The 18,114-nt window shown below is 39.7% G+C and overlaps 1 protein-coding gene across 2 annotated transcripts in view; it reads right to left on the bottom strand.

The window, feature by feature from the left end:
- The window catches only part of TTC8 (tetratricopeptide repeat domain 8), a 64,570-nt gene extending 53,973 nt beyond the window's left edge, over positions 1–10,597 (bottom strand). For both annotated transcript variants that reach the window (XM_046010181.1, XM_046010182.1), the window contains exon 1: positions 10,459–10,597. In XM_046010181.1, the coding sequence (XP_045866137.1) occupies positions 10,459–10,572 (114 nt within the window). In that variant the 5' untranslated portion in view covers positions 10,573–10,597. The remainder of the gene's footprint in view (positions 1–10,458) is intronic.
- Positions 10,598–18,114: the final 7,517 nt, after the last annotated feature.

Raw genomic sequence — 18,114 nt, forward strand, 5'->3', positions numbered from 1 at the left:
TCTCTATCTCCAAATCATTTACAGTAATAATCCCCTCTCTGTAACATCTCTCATTATAAGTAGAGATTGGGGAGGAGAACGTGAATTCCCATTCATAGCTAACACTCCCACTCCCAGAATCACTGATTTTAATAATCTGAGAATCTATCAGAAATCTACCCTATAATAAAAGCATACTGTCTTTTAAAAACTTCACTGCCTGGAAAATCTGCATGTTTTATGAACTGTTTAATTATAATGGAGCTAAAAAAAAAATTGGGGCTGGTTTTAAAGCCCTGCATCTGACATATGGAACACAAAGAACAGTAATCAGATTAAGCAACTAATCAGGATGATGGACATGAGCTGTAACAGCAAGCATTCCCTCTCGGTCACATTGCTGTGTGGAAGGAAGACCGTTTTGCATTTCTCCCTTTTGTATCTTACAACTTACAACTACATGTTCAATCATGATTGAAAGAACACTTTGAAAAAAGATAGTACCTCTCTATGAATTTCTTGTTCTTACTGTATTTTATCAAGCAGGGAAGCTACAATAAATTAACCAGTTATCTTTCTTTCTTTATTCCCAAGAGATCAGAACCTTAAAGTCATGCTTACAGACCCTGCCTTCTTACTTCTCACTATTCTGTACCTGGGAAAAACAGTTCACAATCTGTCTTCTTCAAGAACCTTGCCCAATTACCAAATACCATGTTTTTACAGTCAACCTATCCTTCAGTCCTTTTGGGTCCAAATAAAAATGTATTACTCTAAGGAAACATGCTATTCCATGCTATACCTCCCTGACTAGGCTAACTACCGTGACTTTGGCAAGAATCAAAATTAAATAAAATCCAGATGTCCTAATGGAAAGTACAAGGCACAACTTAAATATTTTTGATTAACAGCACCAAAATTGTATCTCTTAAAGGAGGAATAAAAGGAATAGTCTCAGTAGTGGGCTTATCCTAAAAGGCTAATGTGTTGGGACCAAAATGGGATTTTTGAGAAGCTCCCTGGACCAGCTTAAAGAAAGATGAACAAATAACAAATCACTTTAGAGAGGGTCTCCTCACCTGGGACAAAAATAAGCAAACCAAAAGTGAAAAATAACATCCCAAACAAAAGCTGTTTTTTGTCTTAGGAGGGGGTGGGGGGGAGAGCAAAACTGAATCCATTTGGCACCCAGAAAAAATATTTTAACTTCCTTGCTCTTCCATGTGTCCACACACTGCTTCAAAGTCATTCATTTGTACTAAAACCAGTTTGGTGGCACAGGAATGATAATTCAAAGAGCTGTGGGGGAAGAATACTCTAAAATGTAGATGCCTCAAAAAAAAAAAAAAAAATAGCCCATGAGGCTAAACGAACATGTGAAGATAAATCAGTTAACTGTGGAGCTGAGGACCATCTGCTTCTGCTCTGATCACATTTCTGTTAGCTTTTCATAGATTGGTAGTCTTGCCATCATTTAACTTCCTCCACTGAAACAATAAGAGCATCATAAGAAATGCCAGTGATGTTGACTACTATCAAAAACACTCTCTTGGAGGAATCTAGGAAGAATTTTCTCAACTGATTAAAAAACAATAAGGTGGGAGTGCCTGGGTGGCTCAGTTGGTTGGGTGCCTGCCTTTGGCTCAGGTCATGATCTCAGGATCCTGGAATCGAGCCCCGCATCAGGCTCCCTGCTCACTGGGGAGTCTGCTTCTCCTCCCTCTGCCGTCTCAACCCCCACTGTGCCCATGCTCTCTCTCTCTCAAATAAATCAATAAAATCTTTAAAAATTATAATAAAAAATAACAAGGTGTACAATGTGTTCACTTGCTACATTTATATATTGTAGGATGATTGCCATTATGATGACAGTTCGCACCTCTAGCACATCTGTCATGTGGAACACAACAGCACCCCATCACATCACATAACTGCCATTTCTATTTTGTCGTGGGAATAATAAAAACAAAACAAATCAAGAAATGAGTTAAGAATGCCCATAATGCAATTACATTTATTTGAAAAGGTAAATACATGTTTAGGAACCTGTGGGGCTGGAAGGACACAAAGGTCCTCAGGCAACTAAGATGATCTTTGTAAACAGAAGGGAAGGTGGTACACATGGATAAGGCCCTCACAATACATAGGGGTGCCTGGCTGGCTCAGTCAGAAGAGCATGCAACTCTTGATCTTGGAGTTGTAGGTTCGAGTCCTGCATTGGGTGTGAGATTCCTTAACAATAAAATCTTTAAAACACACACACACACACACACACACACACACATGAATACGATCAATACACTCATTTAGCAAATACATAATGAGAGCCCCTGGGTAGCAGACTCTATGCCATATCCATACAGATATGCCATCCTGGATTCATGTTGTAAGGAAAGGAAGGAGAGTTTTCAAGTTCTTACTCAAAGGAAACTTCTTAAGCTTCCTAAGGCTCTTCATTACTTGTATCATCACTCCAACATAAATATTTTTAAATGTTTTAATTAAATAACAAAAAGGCTATGAAAAACCCACCGCAAATGCCATTCTCAATGGAGAAAAACTGAAAGCTTTTCTGCTAAGGTCAGGAACACAGCAGGGATGTCCATTATCACCACTGCTATTCCACATAGTACTAGAAGTCCTAGCCTCAGCAATCAGACAACAAAAAGAAATTAAAGGCATCCAAATCGGCAAAGAAGAAGTCAAACTATCACTCTTTGCAGATGATATGATACTATATGAGGAAAACCCAAAAGACTCCACTCCAAATCTGCTAGAACTTGTACAGGAATTCAGTAAAGTGTCAGGATACAAAATCAACACACAGAAATCGGTTGCATTTCTATACACCAACAACAAGACAGAAGAAAGAGAAATTAAGGAGTCAATCCCATTTACAATTGCACCCAAAGCCATAAGATACCTAGGAATAAACCTACCCAAAGAGGCAAAGAATCTGTACTCAGAAAACTACAAAGTACTCATGAAAGAAATTGAGGAAGACACAAAAAAATGGAAAAATATTCCATGCTCCTGGATTGGAAGAACAAATATTGTGAAAATGTCTATGCTACCTAAAGCAATCTACACGTTTAATGCAATCCCTATCAAAATCCCATCCATTTTTTTCAAAGAAATGAAACAAATAATCCTAAAATTTATATGGAAGCAGAAAAGACCTTGAATAGCCAGAGGAATGTTGAAAAAGAAAGCCAAAGTTGGTGGCATCACAATTCCAGACTTCAAGCTTTACTACAAAGCTGTCATCATCAAGACAGCATGGTACTGGCACAAAAACAGACACATAGATCAATGGAACAGAATAGAGAGCCCAGAAATAGACCCTCAACTCTGTGGTCAACTAATCTTTGACAAAGCAGGAAAGAATGTCCAATGGAAAAAAGACAGTCTCTTCAACAAGTGGTGTTGGGGAAATCGGATGGCCACATGCAGAAAAGTGACACTGGACCATTTCCTTACACCACACAGGAAAATAGACTCAAAATGGATGAAGGACCTCAATGTGAGAAAGGAAACCATCAAAATCCTTGAGGAGAACACAGGCAGCAACTTCTTCCTAGAAACATCACCAAATGCAAGGGAAGCAAGGGCAAAAATGAACTCCTGGCATTTCATCAAGATCAAAAGCTTTTGTACAGCAAAGGAAACAGTTAATAAAACCAGAAGACAACAGACAGAATGGGAGAAGATATTTGCAAATGACAGTACAGACAAAAGGTTGATATCCAGGATCTATAAAGAACTTCTCAAACTCAACACACACAAAACAGATAATCATATCAAAAAATGGGCAGAAGATATGAACAGACACTTCTCCAACGAAGACATACAAATGGCTATCAGACACATGAAAAAATGTTCATCATCACTAGCCATCAGGGAGATTCAAATTAAAACCACATTGAGATACCACCTAACACCAGTTAGAATGGCCAAAATTAGCAAGACAGGAAACAACATGTGTTGGAGAGGATGTGGAGAAAGGGGAACCCTCTTACACTGTTGGTGGGAATGCAAGTTAGTGCAGCCACTTTGGAGAACAGTGTGGAGATTCCTGAAGAAATTAAGAATAGAGCTTCCCTATGACCCTGCAATTGCACTGCTGGGTATTTACCCCAAAGATACAGATGTAGTGAAAAGAAGGGCCATCTGTACCCCAATGTTTATTGCAGCAATGGCTACAGTCGCCAAACTGTGGAAAGAACCAAGATGCCCTTCAACGGATGAATGGATAAGGAAGATGTGGTCCATATACACAATGGAGTATTATGCCTCCATCAGAAAGGACGAATACCCAACTTTTGTAGCAACATGGACGGGACTGGAAGAAATTATGCTGAGCGAAATAAGTCAAGCAGAGTCAAGTATCATATGGTCTCACTTATTTGTGGAGCATAACAAATAACATGGAGGACATGGGGAGATGGAGAGGAGAGGGAGTTGAGGGAAACTGGAAGGGGAGATGAACCATGAGAGACTATGGACTCTGAAAAACAACCAGAGGGTTATGAAGGGGCGGCGGGGGGGGGGGGGGAGGTTGAGGAACCAGGTGGTGGGGGTAATAGGGAGGGCACGTACTCCATGGAGCACTGAGTGTGATGCCAAAACAATGAACACTGTTATGCTGTAAATAAACAAATAAATAATAATAAAAAATAAAAAATAAAAATAAATAAATAAAACCAGAAGACAACAGACAGAATGGGAGAAGATATTTGCAGATGACACACCAGACAAAGGGCTAGTATCCAAAATCTATCAAGAACTTATCAAACTCAACACCCAAAGAACAAATAATCCAATCAAGAAATGGGCAGAGGACATGAACAGACATTTCTGCAAAGAAGACATCCCCCCCCAAAAAAAAAAAAAAGAATAAGAAGAAGATATCCAGATGGCCAAGAGACACATGAAAAAGTGCTCCACATCACCTGGCATCAGGGAAATACAAATCAAAACCACAATGAGATACCACATCAAGCCAGTCAGAATGGCTAAAATTAACAAGTCAGGAAATGACAAATGCTGGCAAGGATGCAGAGAAAGGGGAACCCTCCTACACTGTTGGTGAGAATGCAAGCTGGTGCAACTACTCTGGAAAACAGTATGGAGATTCCTCAAAAAGTTGAAAACAGAGCTACCCTATGACCCAGCAATCGCACTACTGGGTATTTACCCTAAAGATACAAATGTATTGATTCGAAGGGGCACATGAAACCGAATGTTTATAGCAGCAATGTCCACAACAGCCAAACTATGGTAAGAGCCTAGATGTCCATCAACAGATGAATGGATAAAGAAGATGTGGTGTGTATATATATATATAATGGAATACTATGCAGCCATCAAAAGAAATGGAATCTTGCCATTTGCAACAATGTGGATGGAACTAGAGGGTATTAAGCTGAGCGAAGTAAGTCAATCAGTGAAAAACAATTATCATATGATCTCCCTGATATGAGGAAGTTGAGAGGCAACATGGGGGATTTGGGGAGTAGGGAAGGAAAAAATGAAACAAGATGGGATCAGGAGGGAGACAAACCATAAGAGACTCTTAAACTCACAAAACAAACTGAACGTTGCTGTGGGGAGGGGGATAGGGAGAGGGTGGTTGGATTATAGACATTGGGGCAGGTATGTGCTATGGTGAGTGCTGTGAAGTGTGTAAACCTGGCGATTCACAGACATGTATCCCTGGGGCTAATAATACATTTTATGTTAATAAAAAAAAAATAATAAAATAAAATAAAAATAAGAAAAAGGCAAGATTTCTACATACTGGGGGAGACCATACCAGGAAATATTTCCAAAATGAAATAACAAATGGGCACAAAATACACAAATCCGTGCTAAGAAAAGCGTACAGTAAAGGAACTCTCAAGCACTGTTGGTGGGAATATAAGTTGATGCAGTTACTGTGGAAACAGCATAAAGGTTTCTTAAAAAATTAAAAATAGAAATACTATACAATCCAGTAATTCCACTCCTAGGTCTTTACCCAAAGAAAACAAAAACACTAATTTGAAAAGATATATGCACCCTGTGTTTCTTGCAGCATTAATTACAATACCCATGATACAGAAGCAGCCATATCCATAACCACAGATAAAGAAGATGCGGTATGTGTGTACCATGGAATATTACACAGTCGTAAAAAAAAAAGAATAAGAGGCAGGGCGCCTGGGTGGCTCAGTGGGTTAAAGCCTCTGCCCTCGGCTCAGGTCATGATCCCAGGTTCCTGGGATCGAGCCCCACATCGGGCTCTCTGCTTAGCAGGGAGCCTGCTTCCTCCTCTCTTTCTCTGCCTGCCTCTCTGCCTACCTGTGATCTTTGTCAAATAAATAAATAAAATCTTAAAAAAAAAAAAAAAAAGAATAAGAGGCACCAGGGTGGCTCAGTGGGGAACCTGCTTCCCTCTCTCTCTGCCTGCCTCTCTGCCTACTTGTGATCTCTGTCTGTCAAATAAATAAATAAAATCTTTTAAAAAATAAAAAATTAAATTTAAAAAAGAATAAAAATACAAAAAAAAAGCAAGCCATTTTTAACAACATGGATGGACCTTAGAGGGTATTATGCTAAGTGAAATGAATCAGGCAGAAAAACACAAATACTGTATGATTTCATTTAAAACAAAACAGACAAAAAGCAGAAACAGATTCAAATATAGAGAAAAAACTGATGGTTGCTATAGAGGGAAGGAGTGCAGGGAGTGGGCAAAATGGGTGCCAGGGAGTGCGAGATAGAGGCTTCTAGTTATGAAATGAATAGGTCATGGGAATAAAAGGTACAGCATAGGGAATATAGTCAATGATATTGTAATAGCATGGTATGGTGACAGATGGTAGCGACACTTGGGGTGAACACAGCATAATATAGAAAATTGAATCACTATGTTGTACACCTGAAACTAATGTAACATTACATGTCGACTATACTCAAATTAAAAAATTAAAAATAATTACTTAAAAAAGAAAAGCATACAGTGGAAAAGCACAGTGTTCAAAGGTTGAGTCAAAAAATAACTAACAGGGGCGCCTGGGTGGTTCAGTGGATTAAGCCGCTGCCTTCGGCTCAGGTCATGATCTCAGGGTCCTGGGATCGAGCCCCACATTGGGCTCTCTGCTCCGCAGGGAGCCTGCTTCCTCCTCTCTCTCTGCCTACTTGTGATCTCTCTGTCAAATAAATGAATAAAATCTTTTAAAAAAATAAATAAATAAAATAACTAACATGAGTGAACCCTATAAACTTTTCAACAGCCCTATCCAGCTATCAAAAGCCCAGTTTGGTAAGGTAAACTTCTATTCCTGATGAAATAGTGCATTGTTCTGGCATTATTCTTTCAAATCCACAACAAATAGGCGTATAGAATAGGCCAAGACCTAACAAGACTTACTACCCTAATGATCCTAACCATGTCAATGGTTAACCAATGCCAACAGCAATATTTCCCTATATAAACCTGTCTTTTTCTTCATTATCATTATCAAAAATCACAGTTCTACCAAATATACTTTGTAACAAGTCTTTAATCCACCAAGAGGGTCCATGAGGCCTAATGAGAGCTGTACAAGAAACCAAATAAAAAGACCCAAGCCCTTACCTTATTGAGCTGCTAATTCAGGAGTTGTAGACAAAGTCCTTAATCTGTTTATCTTACTCTTCCTAGATAAAAAGGAGCAAGAAGCTCTCTACAGCCCCATCTAAACCATTAATAAAAATACTGCTGCTTTGCCCTGCACTTTCCAAAATGATCTCTCTCCAAGATGATACGGGAGCTATCTGTCCCTCTGCTGCATCCCCCAAAAGGCGCCAGAGATCACGTAAATTTCAGAATACTGTCTTAATCAAATTTCGTTAGTTTCCTTCCTTCAGGACTTTCCAGAGCCCTTAATCCAAGTACGTAATATGTCAAAATTACCATTTAGCTAAAATCTGGAAAAAGGCACAGTAGATGGGAAAATGTACTGGGAAATGTTGAGAAACACACCATTTTGAAAAATTTGGCTACATAAGGGCCAAAGAGGCAGCATAGTATAAAGACAATGGGTTTACAAGCTTAGTAATTTTGGACAAATTACTTCACCTTGTGCCCCAGTGTAGTCAATCTATAAAATTGTGGAAATAGTACCAACTTCCTAAAATGGCCGAGGATTAAATGAGATGAATTACAAAATCCTTAGAACCAAGCCTGACACGGAGTAAATAATAAACGTTAGCTATTATTTTTGTTACCTACTTTGCAATGTTATTCCAAGCACAGAAATACATGTAATTGACACAACTTATGCCTGGTAAGTAACAAGCATTCAACAAAGGTAATTTAATTGAACACATATAAAATTCTGATCACAGTGCCTAGCACAAACTAAGTCTGAATTCACAGGCACAGTACTGTAGTGAATGCACTATGATTATGTTACTAAGATTACAGGATCTTTTTATTTAAAGATTTTAAAAATTTATTTGACAGACAGAAAGAGAGGGAGAGAGAGCACAAGCAGGGGGAGTGGCAGAGGGAAAGGGAGAAGCAGACTCCCTGCTGAGCAAGGAGTCTGTTGCAGGGCTCAATCCCAGGACCCTGGTATCATGACCTGAGCCGAAGGCAGATGCTTAAGGGACTGAGCCACCCAGGTCCCCCAAGATTATAGGAACTTAACCATTAATAAAAACAGTGCTGCTTTGCCATTAACAGTGTTTCCCCATAGGACTACGTCTCCCTAGAATGATAACAACGAAGATATGAGTCTTGCCCACTTCTAAAAATAAGTTTCAGAATTATTGTATTAATCAAAATTGGGCAAAATTAAGTTCCTTTTCTTCAGGACCCAGGGCCTTTAGTATGAATCTTGAATCTCTAAGTAGGCAATGTACAGTTCCCAAATGCATTGACTGAAGAAACTTCCTTTCACTGGACAGTTCTTGGGACTATTGCTCTGTGGAACACAGAATGGAAACTGCCTTAAACTGATGGAAAAACAGAAACAGCATGTAAAGTACTTGCGAACCATTGTGCCAAGAACAGTGTCTGGTACATCACATAGAGTTTTAACAAACTTTTGCTGTACAAATGTAAAGAGGTCATGATTTTGTAACATTCCCAGCATACTCGATTGTGGAATCTTTTTTTTTTTTTTTTTTTTTTTTTTTTTTTTGAGTAGCATTTGTAGGACTACTGTGGCAAGAAATACACTTAGAAAAATGCTTCCTGGGGCAGCTGGGTGGCTCAGCTGGTTAAGTGACCAGCTTTTGATTTTGGCTAAGGTCACGGTCAGGGTCCCAGGGACCCAGACAGACAGCAGGCTCTACACTCATCAGGAAGTCAGCTTGAGGATTTTCTGTTCCCCCTTCCCCTCCCCGCCAGATGTTCTCTTTCTCTCTCTCTCTCTTAATCTTTTAAAAAAAAAAAAAAAATGCTTCTCCATGGAAACGCAATCCTATTAATAACATGAACAAACACAAAAGAATCTAGCTTTGTATTCCCACTAGCATGGACTGTTCTATCTAAAAGTCAAAACATTCACCTCAACAGGTTATCCTCCAGCCACTTGCTGGGAACTAAGGCAGAGCCTAGTAACAGTGTTCACGCATATGCCTGCGCTTATGTAACTCCCCTCAACCTCCCTTTTTTCCTAACATCTCCAGAGCAACACCACTAGAGGAAAAGCTGGAAAACCAGCTTTTACCAGAAGCACTGACAAACTGTCACAGCTCTGCTCTTCTTTTTTCTCCTTTTTGCCTCTTCCAGGAACTACCTGCACTGGAGTATATGACCATTTTCCCTCTTTAATATCTTACTTCGTCTTATTACTGCAGTACAGTGATAGTTTACTTAAGTTCTCTTAAAACCAGAGTCATCATTCCTTCTTTTAAAGGGCCTTCCCGCCCCCCCCCATCTTCCCCTCCTAGATTCGCATTTCTCTAACTTGTATTTATCCTCAAAATGCATTCATATCCCAGAATCAAAGTCTCCTTCACTCTTGGAAAACAATCTTAAGATGAAGTGGAGAAATCACAACGTTTGGTCCGCCCAAAAAGCAGCTATTTCAACAAGAGGTGAGAAGTTACGGATTTTGTTTATACATCACTGTTTTATAAATTAATAATACACACGCAGCGAACTTCAGAGCCCATCCATATGCAAGTATAAATGACTTATCAAAGTTGTGCACCAAAGTAAAATTCGGGATTTTTAAAGTGTTCCTCTAAGGGACCCGTAAAGGAAAGGGGCTGCTGAAGTTTGAGGAGGGGTGGCCATAGCACGGCCCGCGGGGACTCGGGGCCGCCGCCAACAAGGACGAGCCAGACGGGTTCTAAGGGGTTCCAGATGCCTATGCTGACCACACAGTCAAGTTCGCCCTGGGCCTTCCTCACCGGAGCCCCCACCCAGCGGCCGGGGGACCCCCCAGTGCCCTCTGCCTCTCCCTGGGATCCACAAAGCTGACGGGATCCGGGTGGTACCTGGTCGTAAGGGGACTTCTCCAGCATCTGCGTGCACAGATCTGCGCAGAGCTGGAACTTCCTGCGCCTAAAATAGCTCCAGGCGAGGAGCAGGGGCTCCATCTCCGAGCCCATGGCGGCCGAGGGCGACCCGCGAAGGACCAAGGGCCTGGGCCAGGTGGGCGGGGTCGGGAGCGGGAGGCGTCCGGCTCTGCCCGGCAACGCGGCGGCAAGGGCCCTGTTTGAGGGGTGCCCGCATCGCGCCTGAGCTCAGGAAAATGAAAACCCGGCTCAAGCAGAACACAGCCACAAGGCTTGTCAACCCTTGGTTGCAAAGAGGGTGTACTTTTAGAGGATACATATTTCATTAATTTCGAGAAGAAGGCACCATGGATAAATGAAGAGGTAGTAAGTTAGACACCTACAACTAGGGCCCTCCACTGTCGCTGAGGAGGAGCGGTTGCCTAGCAGCCGAACGCTCTGCTCACTTTGCGAATCTGAGAGGAGTCGCAGGCGTTGACCCTCATACGGGTTCCTGTCCTACTCTTCCCGTGCATGCATCCTTGCCCCTATCATTTACCCTTCAGACTCCAGAAACACGGCCATGAGAACAGTTTCTTTAATACTATACTGTTCACCAGACCCAAAGACCTACATCCTAAAATTCTCCAGTTTGTTTCTTCAAGTCCTAAAAATACAAAACAAAACAAAACAACAACTCAGTGTTCAAATAGAAAGGGGCATTGGATACTGCTTAGTCCAAACGACGCATTTTACTTAAGAGAAACTGAAATCAGCTCAGAAAAGAGAAATTATTTACCTGAAGTCGCATGAAGTTAGGAAGCTGGACTGTAATCTGGATGACTACAGACTGTTAATACAGTTCTTTCAACAATGCGTACAGATTCTGGATTATAAATTGTTGACCTTTTTACAAACGAAATAACACAACACAAAAAATTAAAAGGGAGCTTTTTGAAACGCCATCTCCAAGCAATTACTGTTTGTCAAATGCTTGCTTGTGCAAAATGATTTCTTTAGGCACAGTTCTGACTTTCCTCTAGAGATTTACACAGATGACAAATACCTTTAATGGTTATGAAAAAAGAAGTGTGACCGGATTAAATCCAGGTAGACTTCATTATGGAGGACTAGGAGAAGCAAGAGAGAAAAAATTAACTTGGTAATGAAGAACTTTCTGGTAAGGTCTAAATCTCCTTAGCAAAGATAAATCACTCACAGTTCTCTCAAACTGCTAAAGGACCATCGTGCAAACATTATATTTAATCCAGATATTTCTATCTTTCATAGATATCAAAACTACCTTTCTAATCTGAGAAATGGGTTAATAAGAGTAGGGGTTTTTTTTCCTCTTTTACTAAGCAGTCTTTCTTGAATTTTTGCATCTTAGAAGCAAATAGTTATGGTTATTGTAATTACTCTATTTTTGTTTCCCTCAAAGTGCCTCTAGAAATGTATGCTGTCCTAAGCAGCCTACCATTTCTGGGAGTCAGGCTTTAGGATGGCATATGCTGCCAATTGCAATTGGGCTCAGTATTTCAAAGGGCCTTTTTGTTTTCTGATAAAATGTAAGCAGATGGTATGTAAGTAATTCTCAACTCCGGATCCTTATTAGACAGATTTTTTTTTAAGATGTTTTATTTATTTGAGAGAGAAAGGAGAGAGGGGACAAGAGCGGGGTGAGGAATAGAAGGAGAAACAGAGTTCCCCACTGAGCCAGGAGCCCGATGTGGGGCTTGATCCTAGGACTCTGGGATCATGACCCCAACCGAGGATAGCCACTCAACTGACTGAGCCAAATAGGGTCCCCTAGACAGATTTTTTTTTTTACTTTATTTTATTTATTTGTCAGAGAGAAGGAGAGAGAGAGAGAGCACACAGGCAGGCAGAGGTGGAGAGAGAAGCAGGCTCCCTGCCGAGCAAGGAGACCATGCGGGACTCGATCCCAGGATCCTGGGATCATGACCCGAGCTGAAGGCAGCGGCTTAACCCACTGAGCCACCCAGGCGTCCCCCCTAGACAGATTTTTAAATGAAATTTTTTACTTTAAATTTCCCTTATTGTTGACATTGTTAACATTTTATATTATTGTGGTACATAAATCACCACAAAGGAACCAATATTGGCACATTGCTATTAATTCCACAGTTTATTCTGATATCAGTAGGTTTTCCCTAATATCCTTTTTCCATTCCTGGATCCCACTTTGGATACCTTATTACATTTAGTTGCTATGTCTCCCTTCCCGTCTCTGGTCCTGTGGCAGTTTCTCAGACCTTATTTATGATGATCTTGACAATTCTGAAGAGTACTGGTCAAGTATTTTGTAGCATGTCTGGAAATCTTTTAAAAACAGATGCCCAAATCCCATCCTTAGAGACTCTAAATTAAATGGTTTGATAGTAGGGGCACCTGGGTGGCTCATTGGGTTAAAGCCTCTGCCTTTGGCTCAGGTCCTGATCTCAGGGTCCTGGGATCGAGCCCCACATCGAGCCCCCCATCGGGCTCTCTGCTCAGCAGGGAGCCTGCTTCCCTTCCTCTCTCTCTGCCTGCCTGTCTGCCTACTTGTGATCTCTGTCTATCAAATAAATAAATAAAAATTTTTAAAAATGGTTTGAAAAAAAATGGTTTGATAGTAAATAAATAAATAAATAGTTTGATATAGAGCTAAAGCATCAGCATTTTTTTTTAAGTTTTCTGGCCAGTCTTAATAAACAGGCAGAGTTGAACTGCATGTTGAGATCTACATGGTCTTGCGTATATTTTTTTTTAAATTTTTAAAGATTTTATTTATTTATTTGACAGATAGAGAGTACAAGTAGGCAGAGCAGCCGGCAGAGGGAGAGAGAGAAGGAGAGTCCCTGCTGAGCAGGGAGCTCAATGCCAGGCTCCATTCGAGGACCCTGGGATCCTGACCCTAGACGAAGGCAGCCGCTTAACCAACTGAGCCACCCAGTCACCCCAGTCTTGTGTATATTGAGAGTACTGCCAACTTCCTATACAGAATAAGGTTTTTGTAAGTGGGAAAATAAATGAATAAATACCCAAGAATATAAATAAGTATGGAATTTTAAAAGAGGCATTAAAAATATTTTAGGGCCACAAGAATTCATCTTCTTTTAGAAAAGTCAAATGGATGAGAAAAATGGTATATTACTTAGCAAATTGCAGGATGTGAAGCATGTCCAAATGAAGCATAAACTGTGACTTCAAAAGGTTGTAAACACTTGTTATTTTTTAATCATGTAAATACATTAATCGATTACATGAATGTATAGATAGACTTTATTACATTTTTTATAATTTCTAATCCATAATGCAGAAACCATTTTTTAAATGGCATGCTAGTAACAGGAAGAATAGTAAATATAACAGTTCCTAGTGAAAAGGGTAAATAGGAATTACTAGAGCCATTTTCCTACTGAAGAAAATGAAGCACCGAGAAACAACTTAATCCCTTTGAAATAGTCAGTTTCACAATCAGAGCTAGATCTCAGTTCCTGGATCCTTATCTTTTGCTCTCCAGCAACTAGATACCTCTTTCGGTTAATTCAGTTTAAAGTCAAATGCCAAAGATAATGTAACTTTAAAAGCCAAAGGTTAAATTTTCTCAAATCTTAAATTGGTATAATTCAGGCCATTTAAACTTAAACCAAAAGAAAAGCAAAGTTAAAAATAGAATCTTCTCTTCATCAACAAGTGTTTGTGTAGGCCCCTATGCTTGGTGAAAAGAACACAGAGATGAACAAAAGAGGTGTCCAGCCCCAAGGGTACTTAGAATAAAGAGTGGTTAGTGGAAAGAGCAGTGGATTTGAGGTCAGACTTGCTAGCTGTGTTTTCTCAGGCAAATTAGGAATCAATATAGGATAGAGGTTAAGAAGTGGGCTCTGGAGCTAGATTTCCTATATTTGCACTTCTGACTCTCCCATGCACTAAATGTGGGGATCTTGGGCAAGTGGTGTAATGGTCCTATGCCCCAGATATGTGCTTCATCTATAATATGATATGTGTTCACTGCATTCTTTTAGAATTTTTGATTCTGCATTAAAGGACAAGAAAACAAACAGGATGGATGAAACTCGTAAGAAATGTTAACTATAGATAGTAAGTTATTATAGACCTATAGGACATGTTACACATAGAACAGACATTTATGTGTTAAACACATTGAAAGGATGAAAAAAAATGAAAGTGTTACTTGTGGATAGAAAGAGATGGAAAGCAAAATAAACCTTAAATATGCATAAAGCATGGATCAGCTTTATCAACTCAAACTGGCCACCCATTGGTATCACCCATTCTAGCACACTTGCCCTCTGCTTAAAATACATACTGTTGGGATACCTGGGTGGCTCAGTGGGTTGTGTCTCTTCCTTCAGCTCAGGTCATGATCTCAGGGTCCTGGAATCGAGCCCCACATCGGGCTCTCTGCTCGGCGGGGAGCCTTCTTTCCCCCTCTCTCTCTGCCTGCCTCTCTTCCTACTTGTGATCTCTCTCTCTCTCTCTCTGTCAAATAAATAAAGTCTTTTAAAAATAAAATAAAATAAAATATGTACTGTTGCTCACCAGATTATCACAGACCTATAGCTGTAGCCATGCATGTTTTAATACACTCTTCATCTCTCCAATAGAGCAAGCACATATTGGCACCACAAACCTTCTTCCATCTTTGAACTTTCTTTCCTGCCCTTAACTCTGCTTCTTGTAACCACACCACCTGCAGTAAGGGAAAATGGTGCAAAGAGAGTCAGGACATAGGAACCTTGAGCAACCCATATGCAATGTGGTTCTTCTATTTGTGTTAAATTCTTAACCTACCCAATTCCCTTTCCGTTTGCTTCTCACTGTAGATTTTAAGTTGATTCAACAAACTAGATGATCTGAGCATTTTAATTTGGTCTATGAACCTTTCAGTTCCAGGACTTGTGGGATCACCTACCAGTTTGTGTGCTTAGAGGCCATCATGCCATTTCTCCACTATGTATAAAATGGGGACGACGATAATGACTGCAAAAGTAATGATGATGACGTAGTGACTATCTTACAGGATGCTTATAGAGATCAAGCCAATTTAATTTAGGTAAGGCATAATTACATTATCTTTTCAAAGATCACAGAAACACATTGGGTTGGAAAACAACAACATATGCAACCAAGGATTGCCTCAATTTTCAGGTCAGGCACATTTATTACATGCTCGAGAAAGAGCACTTTGAGACAATACTGAAGAAAATGAGGGTGTTCTTTTTTCCCCAGTTCCTCAAGAAAGTGCATAATAAATACCTACTGAAATTTATGGGGGGGCGGTGCCTGGGTGGCTCAGTTGGTTAAGCATCGGCCTTCGGCTTGGGTCATGATCCCGGGGTTCTGGGATGGAATCCCTAGTTGGGCTCCCTGTTCATCAGGGAACCTACTTCTCCCTCTCCCCTCCCCACTGCTCATGCTCTCTCTCACTCTCGCTTGCTCTCTCTCAAAAAAAAAAAAAAAATCTAAAAATTAAAAAAAAATTTATACAAAAAATTTTCTTGATTCCATATTATGGATGCCAGGGATACAGAACGAGTAATGCATGGGAACAAATAAGTACAATAAAAGGAAATGAGAGCCATGATAAACCTATGAGGGGAACAAGAGTACAAGTGAAGACTCAGGACTGGGCAACTTTATCTCTTCTCCATGGTTGGCAAAGGGCTCTGCAGTCAGCAGCTAAGGAAAAGCATCACAACAGCATGAAATCATGTGATCAGGAAAGAAGGTGTGGAAAGAAGGAAGAAGAAAAGGTGGGCTGAAGCCAGATCCTCAGGAGTATGAACATCATGTAATAGTTTGCACATTCAGTAAAAAGCCACCAGGGAAATTTTACCAGAGAATAAAAACAACTTGACAGACTTATAGTAAAGGCAGAAAGATTACTTAGGATACTACTGCAATAGTTAAGGTACAAGATGCTAGAAATAATAAGCATAGACAGAAGGGCAAAAAAAAATTTTTTTTGAAGAAATAAAATCAGTAGGACCTGGACAATCATGGGAGGGCATTTGGCTAAGAAAAGAGAGAAAGCTAGTCCATCCCCCAGGTTTCCAGGTTGTGAATGGATAGAGTCATCAAGATCAGAATGAAGGAAAAGGAATGGGTTGAGAAAAAAAAAGAGAGAGAGATTGAATTTAGACTGGGGGATATTGACTTTATTGTCTCTGGGACATCCAGATGAAGATATTCCATCAGTAACTAGAAATAGACGCATATAAGAGGCCATGGAAAGAGCTCAGGAATGGAGATAAAATTTGAGACTCATATAATTATATATCTGCTCATCGAAGGTGACGGAGAGATAATTCCCCCATGGAGAATTAATGGAATGAGAAAGAAAAGAACCAAAGACAGAATGCTGCAGATCACCAACATTAAGAGACAGGTAATGCAGATGTCCATCAACAGATGGATGGATAAAGAAGATGTGTTGTATATATACAATGGAATATTACTCAGCCATCAAAAAGAATGAAGTTTTGCCATTTGCAATGACGTGGATGGAACTAGAGGGTATTATGCTAAAGGAAATTAGTCTGTTCAAAAGAGACAAATACCATATGATTTCACCCGTGTGTGGAATTTAAAGAAACAAAACAGAAGAACATAGGGGGAAGGAAGGGAAAATAAAATAAGATGAAAATTGAGAAGGAGGCAAACCATAAGAGATGCTGAGCTCTAGGAAACAAACTGAGGGTTGCTGGAGGGGAGGTGGTGAAAAGAAGGGATAACTGGGTGATGGACATAAAGCAGGGCACTGGATATAATGAGCACTGGGTGTTATATGCAACTGATGAATCCCTAAATTTTACCTCTGAAACTAATAAAAAGAAAAGGAAAAAAAAAAAAAGAAACCAATAATGAAAAAGTGAAGATAAAACATACCAAGAAGAATTGATCAGGCCTGTAAGAAACCAGATATAAGAAAACCAGAGTGTGATATCATGAAACCAAAGTACAGAGAGAATTTCAAAAAAGAAGAAGCAGTTCAACCATGTTAAATTCTGACAAGAGATGATGGAAACTAAAAAAAAAAAAAAAAAAAAAAAAAAAAAAAAAAAAAAAATTAATTACCAGATTTGTCCATTAGTCATCTGTTTACAATATTTGTCAGTGTCATTTCAGTGGAGTCAAGAGAGAAAACGCAAGGAAATCTGAGTGCAATTGGCTGAGGTAAGAATCAGACCTAGAAATAGACACAAGGATATTAGGTTATTCTTTTCAAGGAACACTCACTCATGCAAGTGATTTTAAAATGCTTGCAAAGCCACATGCATATGCTTGAATTAATAAAAGTTTTGTACTTTATTGTGGTTTACCATATACTAGATACTGTAAGATTTTTTTAAGCTATAGGGTTCTACTACAGGTAGTTGGATAAACCACTAATTCTGCAGTAGAAATTTTTTTCTAAAATGGATATGAGCTGAAGTAATATGTTTACACTCTTTTCACTCAGGGAGAAGTGATACTTTTATAGTTCTGGATTCTACTGAAAACTGAGTTCATTATTAGCACAAGCATAGGACTTATTCTACTTTTTAAGTTTAAAAAAAAAGCCATAGAGTGAACAATTCCCAGCAATATATAAGTAGCATTTGCTACTCAGTATTAAAGTAGGAATCA

The sequence above is a fragment of the Meles meles genome, chromosome 6 (assembly GCF_922984935.1).
Source record: "Meles meles chromosome 6, mMelMel3.1 paternal haplotype, whole genome shotgun sequence".
NCBI classification, from domain to species: Eukaryota; Metazoa; Chordata; class Mammalia; order Carnivora; family Mustelidae; genus Meles; species Meles meles.